At 39.8% G+C, this 11,189-nt stretch overlaps 1 protein-coding gene across 1 annotated transcript; it reads right to left on the bottom strand.

Moving 5' to 3' along the window:
• Positions 1-294: 294 nt before the first annotated feature.
• On the bottom strand, positions 295-3,628 carry LOC119891208 (granzyme A-like). The gene is made up of 5 exons (XM_038702584.1): positions 3,507-3,628; positions 3,211-3,352; positions 2,390-2,528; positions 933-1,208; positions 295-824 (listed from the first exon to the last, which is right to left on the bottom strand). Exons 1-5 carry the CDS (start codon positions 3,568-3,570, stop codon positions 666-668), a joined length of 780 nt encoding a protein of 259 aa, XP_038558512.1. The 5' UTR covers positions 3,571-3,628; the 3' UTR covers positions 295-665.
• Between the last annotated feature and the right edge of the window lie 7,561 nt (positions 3,629-11,189).

The raw sequence follows: 11,189 nt of genomic DNA, 5'->3' as shown, positions 1-11,189 counted from the left end.
CGACCCATGATTAAAAAAGCTACGAAACAGAATGAGAAAAATCAGACACAGTATACAGTAAACTCGTTAGGCTTTTAAATGTTGAACAATATAGTCTATTTTAGCTTTTAACTCTAAACGTTCCTTCCTACATCGCAGACTCTCCTTTCTAATTTGTTGAAGTGTTTTTAACATTACAAATGCTATCTGAGTAGAGTTTTTCACCACTAGAGTTTTTGTTATCCTGTTAGTATGCAAATCGCTGTCCTTAAGAGTCATACAAAAACAACATTTGAAACATTTTGTTACTGAGAAAGTTTAATTGTCATTATTTACAAGACAGTTTAGCTACGGTTAATGAAAATAAATCCACGCTACCTTCCATCACCCAACCTTCCTCTATGGGTGGGACCATGCTCTCCACCTTTTTCACATCTAGGTGCTACTGCATGTCAGAGACATGCTGCCACGTGTGTACTACTCTAACATTTCTGCTCTTGTATTTTTAGTTTTGAAAGGGCTAAAAAAAGACACCACCCTCCAAGCTCTTTAAATGCCTAATTATATCTATACATCTAATCTAATTAGGATGAAGTGAATGTAGCATGAACAATAGATACAGAGACAGACACGTTTAAAGAGGTTAACTGGGTCAAGAACACAGAATAATAAACAGGGAGGGCTAATTATATATCAGACTTCTTCATTGTATTTTTGATCCAGCTGAGTTGTTTTTCTGAAAGAAAAGCGTACACTCCAGGCTTTTTAATCAGGCCACACTTCCTTCCAAAGGATGTGACTCCGACTAGTGCTCCATTGCACAACAGTGGACCTCCTGAATCCCCCTAGAGAGAGAATAAACACATGACATGTCATTTGTAGGCACAACATAGCAGTGAAATTGGTGATATGTTGGGGACAGGCTGTTTACTTCCTGCACAAAACATTCTCACCTGACAGGTATCAGCACTGTTTTTACCGTCTGAACCGGCACATATCATGCTACTGGTGATAACAGGCTTAAGGCCGTAATATTCAGGAGAGTTGCACTTGACTCTGTCGATCACAGTCACATTGACAGACTTCAGGACATCTGACATTTGCTTGGAAACGTTGTTTGTTTTCCCCCATCCAGCCACCAGACAGCTGGTGCCCGCTGCTGGTTCTCTGATGGTGTTACCGAACCCGAGACATTTCACCGTCTTGGTTTGCTTCACCGGTTTGTCAAGCTGAAATTAAAAAATAGACATAACATTTAGAAATTTCTTTTCTAGCATCATTCTTGAGCACTGTTACCCATCCAGTTTAAGTGATATAAAAGTATCTATAATAACATGGGGGCTCTGGAGATTAGAATTCTTGTGGTAATTTATTTGTCTAAATCTTGTGTTTGTCACCTGAATAGACTGCAAACATCTGTAGACTGTTAATCAAATCACTGTTTGTATCATTCATTGTTTAAATAGCACTGGTCACAGCACAAGGAAAGTAGGTTTTCAAATGTCGCTGCTAACAAAGCAGTCACAGAAAGCTCATATTGTTTTTCATATGTATTGTTTTGTATTAGTATTTCTTTTTATAATCTTTTATACCTGTCTCTATGAATTTGTCAGACATATACTGTAAATGTTCCCACATTCACTAAATGTAATGCTACAGATTTAAAAACAACACAGTAGATCAACATGCTGAACAATTTTCATGGCAAAGTTAAGAATCAGCTGCATGAGAACAAGTAACAAATATACAGAATATACACACTCTGAGTGAGATAAGAGAGATAAGCAGTTAAGATAAGCAGCTGCCGGACTTTGCATTGGCAATTATTTGATTTGGATCAAATGTGGTTTGCAGTTTGCATGGCATCTTTTTCTCCTGCCTCAGCAAACACAAAAAAACAAATATTGAGTTCAAACAACCCACTTTCCTATGCAGATTGTTGCATCTCTGCTTCATCTAGGCAATTATTCATGTGACATCCCCATCTCTTTCAGTTGCTGGGATGTCTATCTCTTTGTGTTCTATGTTGCAGATGCCAGTAGGTGTGGTTAAGACCATCAGGTATTGGAGCCACCTGCGCCCGGTTCTCCAGTATAAAAGCACATCTCATGTTCTGCACTGTGGGCTAGAGAGGAGGGAACCCCTGTTCTCTGTGCTCCATGCTCTTTTTGTTTCTTTCACCAAACAACACTCCACTCACTATTCCTTCAAGTATGCATACCTGCTGACAAGACTGACCTACTGATTATCATACTTCATATGATAATTTGAACATTAAGTTGTTTCCGTTTGTGTGAAAACAAAAGTAATGGAACCTTTACTGCAGTTTTGTGTCATCGTACTATTCTTTTTTGTTGCGGTTTTGAGCCAGCTGTGACCCTCATTATTGGTTACTGTAATATTAACTTACCTTGAGCAACATGAGGTCATTGACCTTATCTGCTTTATCATAGCAGGGATGAGGAAAACTGCGCGTCACCTTTCGGACCTGCCGTGAATCTTTTTCCTTTGCTTTGATGGAGTGCACCCCCAGGTACACCTTCTTAATGCTAAGAGCAGGAAACAGGGTTTCATCAGAACAATGTTCACATACACTAACATGCTAGTTAGTGACATAATGATGACATTATCACAGTTGCTTTTTTATATGTAGGTCAGAATATGGTGTTCATTGAGAAAATATAACAGCAGTTTTTTCCCCTCAGTATCAGTGAGTGTTGAGACTTAAGTGTTAGTTGATAAGTGTCAAATGAAGTGTTTACCCCCTAACAGGGCTGATGTGACTGCGCAGTAGGTACTGGAGCTGAAAGTGAAAAATTGACACTTATGGGTATAAGTGTCAATTTAAATATAAAACTAGAACATTTATCTTCAGTCTTCCAGAGATGAATTTATAAAGGCAGAATGTTGCAATAATAGATCTGCTTTTACATCTAATAGTAGGGAAATCTTTCTTTTCAATGTCCGCCTCGTTCAGTCTGTTCTTTGTGGAGTCAACTAATTTAGAAGGCGTATTATCTATAATAAATGGCAACAGGACCACATCACAGTTGTTGTTTAGAAAGTGACAATCATTGCACGTCTTATGTTCTTGTGTCTCTGATTTGGTTAGTGAAAACCTTGATTTCTACTTGTGAAGACAGACAAAAAGAAAATTAACCAGTACACACCAGCTTTTACTTCATCAGTAGAAATTTGTCTTGAACATTTTAGGAAGTATCTTGTTCTTACTCCGCACAGTGGGCAGCAGTCAGGACCCATTTTGGACTTATTAGTGTCCCTCCACAGACTGGTATTTTGCTCTCCAGCAGAGCCATGAAAGGCAACGAGTGGGGCTCCACCTCTTTCCCCCCAATAATCTCAGAGCCATGACCTAAAACGGAATACACTAATTAATTTAACTAAACACTAGATAAATGAATCAACAATTGGTTGAAACCAAATAAAACACAGTAGCATTACTTTGCATTCTGAACGTTTACATGAATGAGCAAGATATCAGTCTGACTGCAATATATATTACTCACTTGACTGGACAATGAGGAGGACCATACAAGAGAATAAAACAGATAAAGCTCCTGGACAGAACATTTCTTCTTTACTCTCTCTTTGATGGGATGATAAATGAACTGAAACCCACCTCAGTGCACACACTTGTCTTTATGTGTTAAGCTCAAAGGATGTGGTCTGACTGTGGAAATGCATGAGTCAACAAAATGTATGCGAGCATGACATGAGAATTATTGTGTACCATGTTCATTTATAAGCCTGTGGTTTACATTTACCAGTCATCGTATCCATTTTGGCTTTCTTTACGTGAAGCAGCTCACATCATCAGGGTGCAGCCATTTCAGTAAGGGTGGGCAGCCAAAACTGGGGGCTGATGTCAGACCTTTCATGTTACGATTTAGAGGAAACCGTGAGAATGTGAAACATAGTGGCTGATGGGCTGGTGGAGGTGAATGATCAATAACATAGAAAAATAACTCACCTTTATCGTAAAGACATGACAGCAGTAACAATCCTCTAACTCTCTAACTCTCTCTCTAACATCATTTCACCTCATCAGAGCTGGATCCAAAATTATTATTTTCCTCAACAGACTTCATGCTTAATCATGTTAACTAAAGATTCGGTTTTCACCGACATCTCTATTGAGCCTTAAGAAACAAAAATAGAAATCAGTGCTAACTGTGTTTCTGTATAGGAACAGTACAGGAATAGAAATTAAGGCCTACACATTTCACTGTGGCCACATGTTCTTTTCTGAATGTTTTCAGTGCATTTTACTTACAAATCATACTGTTTAGCCGATTGAGAGCATAGAGGTTTCTGTTGTTTAGAAATTTATTTTCTAGCCTACTGTTATTGCTATGCTTGTAACATTCATGCTGTGAAGCCCATCCTCTTAATTAAAGGTGTCAAAGTACTCTACCAACAAAAAAGCACCCAAAAATGTCTATGATATTGATTTATACCATACCAGTGATGCCTCTGAGCCATAAGTTTGTCCTCAAGGACAAATTCTGCAAATTCTCAGAGCCCAAGGTGTCTGAACAGAGATTCAGTTGAAAATAATATATATATGACCTGAAGCAACACAAAGCAGACTGACTTCCACACAAAATTCACAGCACAAATGATATTTTAATCCTTCCTGCTTGTGTTGACTTGTGTAGCTGTTGGGTTACTTTGAAGGATATGTTTTCCATACGTATCACTGCCGATCAACAAAAGCAGAAATCTCTATGAAGTGCTCTGTGGCTGAAGTTAAGTTGGAGATGTTGATGCTTATGAAAGCAGAGTCACCACTTTGGTGGTAGAAGAGCGTGTCACACGTGTTGCTGCATGTCGTCACGTTGTAACTGTGGTGTCATCTGTATAGCAGAGACGTACCAGCTGAGAAACTGAGAGTCAACTGTCACTGGCTGTGGAGAAACTGGACCTGTGAGTGAGAGTGAACAAGTCAGAGAAAAAGGTTGTTGAAGGAAAAGTATTTCCTGTGGCGTTGCCCCTTGCGGTCTGGGATTAGGTCTTAGTGTTGTTCTTAGGTATCACAGAGGTTGAGGTCAAGGGCAACTGGACTTGGTTGACGATACTATAAGACGTTTCGTCCCTCATCCAAGAGACTTCTTCAGTTCTGACTGACTGGTAGGGAAACTCAGCTATTTAACCTCTGGGATCATTAGCATCATTATGATCGTCAATACCGCTGGTTCGTAAGTGCTCCTGGCTGTGGTAACAACAATCGTCATGGTCGTTACAGCCACCCATGGCCAAGTCTGAACACTTGTTTAGCAAGTTTATCCTGATCTAATGCACAGTGTTTTTGTTTACCTGTCATTGATGATGAATTACTCTCTCTGTACTGCGTAAACAAAGGTTATAAATATCATCACTTTGATCATTCAGATGATGATCAACGTGGAGGTGGTTCAGGGGTTTGTTAACTCAATTTTGGGCTGCAGCAGCAAATAAATACAAGCAGATACTTGGCAGCTACTGCAGGCATCTCAATGTGTTGTCATCGTTTTCTTTTCTGTTGATTTGTTTTTGCACTTTCAACAACGTAAAACTTGATTTAGAGTTAAAAGAAAATTGACACAGCTTTGGAACCCTGGTGGCTCAGTCAACAACCGTTGTTCCATGTTCTTCTTCTTTTCTCTCTCCCCTTGTTTCATGGCATCTCTAATAATAGCATAAAATGTCGGCCCAAAAACTCCAGCACAGTTAAAATATAATAAGACTAAGACTCTACAGCCATACTAAAGGCTCTATGACGCTGGTCACAGAGGTGCATTGAGCTAAATGCTAACATCAGCATGCTAACATGCTCACATGGTCAACAACCAATACCAACCAATACTCATATTCCTTGAGGTACTGGACGAGGTGGTGGAGTTGCAGCTATCTTTGACACAAGCCTGTTGATAAATCCTAAACAAAATAAATTTAAATCATTTGAAAGTCTTCTGCTTACTCTTTCACATCCTACCTGGAAAACTCTACAGCCATATTCTGAATTTCTACTTGAATTAGCAGAGTTTTTATCATGTCTAGTTCTTCAATCAGATAAAGTCATTATTGTTGGTGATTTTAATATTCACATGGATGTGGATAATGACGTGGATATCATTACTAGATTCAGTTGGTTTTAGTCATATTGTTCACAAACCCACTCACTGTTTTAACCACACCCTTGATCTTGTATTGTCATATGGCATTGACATTGAACATTTAACAGTTTTTCCACAAAATCCTGTTCTGTCTGATTTCTTGATTCAGACTGACTGACTTTTTGATAACCTTTGAGTTTTTGCTACTAGACTACATGCCTTTAGTCCCTCCAAACTTAATCATTTTGTTGACAGTGTTGCAGGCTTACTGTGAATGACGCTTGACTCCAGTGCCCCACTTAAAAAGAGAATAATTACACAAGGAAAACAAGCACCTTGGTATAACTCGCAAACCCGTAAACTGAAGCTTATGTCACGGAGGCTTGAAAAAAAATGGCGTTCCACTAGCCAAGTAGAATTACACTTAACATGGCAGGAAAGTCTCAAAACTTACAGAAGGGCCCTCCGTGCAGCCAGAGTAGCTTACTTTTCACCCTTTGTTGAGGAGAACAAGAACAACCCCAGGTTTCTCTTCAGCACAGTAGCCAGGCTGACAGGGAGTCACACCTCCACTGAGCCTTGTATTCCTGCTAGCATAAGCAGTAATGATTTTATATGCTTCTTTAGTGAGAAAACTCAAATCAGAGACTTCATCAGCTCCTGCCCTTAACCAGCATTGATTTATCTTCTCATTTATCACCTTTGGAGACATCTGTGTGTATCTGGACTGTTTTGAACTTCAGTCTTCCTGAACTTCAATGATTTACTCGTCGAAAGCCTCAACCTGCCTCCTTGACCCCATCCCTACTAGGCTGCTTAAAGATGTTCTACCCTCAGTCAGCTCTACCTTATTATACATGATAAATTTCTCTTTAAAAACAGGCCATGTACCACAATCCTAAAGGGACAGCTGTAATAAAACCTCTTCTTAAAAAGCCTACTCCTAGACCTAGAGGTTTTAAATAACCTATATCTAATCTTCCTTTTCAATCCAAAATCCTGGAGAAAGCAGTTGCTAGTCAACTTTGTGACTATCTTCATAGATACAGCTTATTCGAGGCTATTCAGTCAGGGTTCAGAAGACATAGCACTGAGACAGCACTGGTGAAAGTTACGAATGATATACTGATTGCATCAGACAAAGGACTTGTCTCTGAACTTGTCTTGCTAGATCTAAGCGCTGCTTTCAATACCATCAACCACCATATACTACTACAGAGACTGAAAAATTTTATTGGCATCAAAGAATCGGCCCTCAATTGGTTTAGGTCCAATTTATGTGGTCGGTCCCAATTTGTATATGTGAATAATGTTTCTTCCATACACACCAGCATTGACCATGGATTACCACAAGGTTCAGTGCTCGGACCAATCCTTTTTACCCTATATATGCTTCCTCTTGGTAGAATTATAAGAAACCATGACAAACTTTCATTGCTATGTTGATGATACTCAGCTATATTTAGCAATCAGGCCGGATGATTCACATCAGTTAGCCAAACTTCAAGGTTGCTTACAAGATATCAAATCCTGGATGACCTGTAATTTCCTCATGCTGAACTCAGACAAAACAGAAGTCATTTTACTTGGGCCCAAACACCTTTGAGATATATTGTCCAACGACATTGCTACTATGGATGGCATCGCCGTGGCCCCCAGTACCACCGCGAGGAACCTGGGAGTTATTTTCGATCAGGAAATGTCCTTCAACCTGCATGTTACGCAAATTTCAAGAACGGCCTATTTTCATGTACGTAACATCAGGAAAATCCTGTCTCAAAACACTGCAGAAAAACTGGTCCACACTTCATTACTTCCAGGCTTGACTATTGTAATTCTTTACTAGCGGGCAGCGCAATTAAGTCACTAAAGCCTCTCCAGCTGATCCAGAATGCAGCAGCGCGTGTTCCGTCTAGAGTCAAGATTAGAGAGCATATTTCTCCAGTTCTAGCCCCCCTTCACTGGCTCCCTGTGAAATACTGAATAGATTTTAAAATTGTTCTACTTACCTTCAAAGCCTTAAATGGTCAGGCACCATTATACCTCAAGGAGCTCCTGATACCTTACTGCACCAATAGAGCACTGTACTCTCAAAATGGAGGGCTGCTTGTGGTGCCTAATGTAACTAAGGTTAGAGTGGGACAAAGAGCATTTAGTTATCAAGCGCCTCTACTATGGAACCAGGTTCCAATTTGGGTGCGGGAATCAGATAACATCACCACTTTTAAGGCTAGACTGAAGACTTTTCTGTTTAATAAAGCTTTTAGTTAGGACAGTGTTGAGCAAACTATAAATGTTTGTGTGTGTTGGACAGAGAGGACCCAAAAGCAACGCTCCGGTGAAACAGGTTTTATTGAGGAGAAAAAGGGGTTGAGGGAGTGGAGGTGAGGGAGAGGCGGATGCCGGGGAAACACGGGCACGGGGAACCGAGAAGACTGAGACAAGGGAGCTGGGGGGCACTGGGGACCGAGGAAGAGAGGAGGCACGGAAGAACTGACTGGGGGGGTTGGTGGAGGAGTGTGGTGGCAGGCTGACTTGCTAGGCACGGGGAAGAGACAGACAGGGTTAGACACAGGGAAAACAAAGTACAGGGAAAAAGAGATGACGCAGATTACACAAGAGCTTGAGTGATGAAGTGGCACCAGGTCAGGAGCAACGACGATTAAGCAGCGATTGTGTGGAGAACCGGGGTTGAAATACTGGCAGGGAGGGAGTTGATTGCTGGCAGGTGTGGCAGGCAGAGGAGGTGGCTGACGAGGTGCAGGCGTGGATCGTCAGCTGGGCTCAGGAGCAGAGAGAGAGAGGGAGAACACAAGGAAGGGGAGCAGAGTAGACACAGACAGGCAGGCCGAAACACAAGGGAAAAACATAATCACAAGAAAAAAGGAACAATAAACAGGACACTCACCGTCAGCCAGACTGCCACCACAACATAAATTATTATTACATTTTATCGTTTTATCATTTTATTTAGTTGATTTTATTCTGATTTTATTATGTGTTTATTACATGCATTCTGTATTTTATGGTTAATTTTATTTAATTTCAATGCCTTTTTTAAAGTGTATTGGGACCATGTCCATGTGATTTTGGACTTTAAATAAAACCTGACTTGACTTGACAATGATAATGTTAACATGATGATGTTTAACAGGTATAATTTTACCATGTTCACCATTTTAATTTAGCCTGTTAGTATGCTAACATTTGCTAATTACAACAAACTAACTACAGCTGAGGCTAATGGAAATGTAATTAGTTTTTCAGGTATTTGGGTATGAACCAAATTATTGGACAAAGGGAAATGTTGGCCTGATGATGGCGCTTGAGGAAAAGTCAGAGGACCACTAAATTTCATCCTCAATCTTGAGGGGGGAATCAGTATGTTTACCAAATCTTATGGCAATTAATCTAACAGCTGTTTCAGTTAAAACCACAAATGTCAACCTCAATGTGTCGCTAGAAAAAAAAAAGACAGGGGATTGCCAGGGTCAGTGGCATTCATCTTCTGGGGAACATGAATGTTTGTACAAACTTTCATGGCAATCCATCCAATTGTTGTAGAGATACTATGTCAGTCTGCACCAAAGTGATGAACTGACCGAACAACGAACAGACCAACATTGCCATATAGAGCCACAGCGCTCGTGTACTTATGCCAAGAGATGAATCCTTATTCAGTTACAAATTATTAGTATTTAGTTACAAAACATTTTGAGTTTCCTGTAGTTTTATGGGCCAATGTAGATTTTAGATCAAGTAAAATAATTGCATGATAGACTCTCTCTTGCCAATCAAATGTCCCCATACAAGATGACATGTACTAAATAAACAGGTAGCTTACACTAATTAGTTAGCAATTCAGAAGTAGAAATGATGATCCAGGAAATACAACATTTTACTTTGGTTCCTAGATCACTAGCATTTCATGTCCCTATCTATATAATATGCCAACAAGATCCAAAAAAGACATTTGGAGTATATAGCCAGGATTTTTGCCAGACTAGATATTCTACAGCAGGGGCGCCTCTTTTAATGCGATTTCAGTCTGGTTATAAATCGCCCAGATCTCTCTCATAGACTTTCATGTAAAGGCAGTTTTTTCCCGCTGCAATGCCATCTGTATGGGTTCCGGGAGGGCTCGCACTAACGTGTTTACGTCACGCGCCCAGCAGCTGAGTTACGCTTCTGCCACCTGAAAACGGCTCTGAGGTCCTCCAGCTTGTTTCTCTCACTACGACCAGCTGCTGTTTTAAAACGTATGTTCAGGCTGAAAATTCCACCGCGGTGTCGGGAGATGCAGCGACTTAAACACTATAATTAATACATGTAACGTTAGGCCTAATTTGTTAAACTATGAGGAGAGGAAAAGTCCGCTAGGTTAATTTATGCTTCGTAAAAGGCCATAGGCTAAGCTAATAATCTTGATAGTTATTATTAAGCCGACTCTTATGTTTATGTTAAATGTGATTGTTACTAAGCCATGTTTTATGTTTGGTGGTGGAGTAAATTTAAAGTTAGCTGCACTTAACCAGTAACGTTAACAATTATTTTATGTGTTGTTTTTTTCTTTTATTGCCATAAACTGAAGAAGAAAGAGGAGGTAGTATGATGTGGTAAATACAGAGTGAGAATGGGAGAACAGCACATAGCTCGTTGTTACTGTGCGATTATAGAGTACATACAGCCCACACCCCTAATAATACTGTATATCTACAGGATAACAAGTGGATTTTTTACTACTCTCTTCTTACCTTATTAGTCTTGTGTAATGTGTGTAACTTAAAGAATGAAAATAAATACTGTGCTCCTCTGTACCCCATTAAATATTTAAGATTACTTAAGTTTGATCCACCTTCATATACAGCACATGTGACATTATTACATTACTGTAGCCTGTTACTTGAGAAGAGTCCCTTACCAGTAACGCAAGATTAACTGTAAATAATTTTATTCATCACACATCATCAGCCCAGTGCCACTGCGCTTTATTCTGGATTTGTTGATCCTAAAGAAAAGGTTTGTCACTGCTAAATCAGATGATTGTGAGAGTCATTAATTTTTTCATTATTGTTGAAGTAGTTGCCTTTACAT

Source organism: Micropterus salmoides, unplaced genomic scaffold (genome assembly GCF_014851395.1).
Source record: "Micropterus salmoides isolate LMB-PRFRI ecotype aquatic unplaced genomic scaffold, ASM1485139v1 Ms_hic_scaffold_7, whole genome shotgun sequence".
In the NCBI taxonomy this organism is placed as follows: domain Eukaryota; kingdom Metazoa; phylum Chordata; class Actinopteri; order Centrarchiformes; family Centrarchidae; genus Micropterus; species Micropterus salmoides.
Note: the sequence above shows the minus strand (reverse complement) of the source record. Positions and strands in the feature narration are given on the sequence as shown.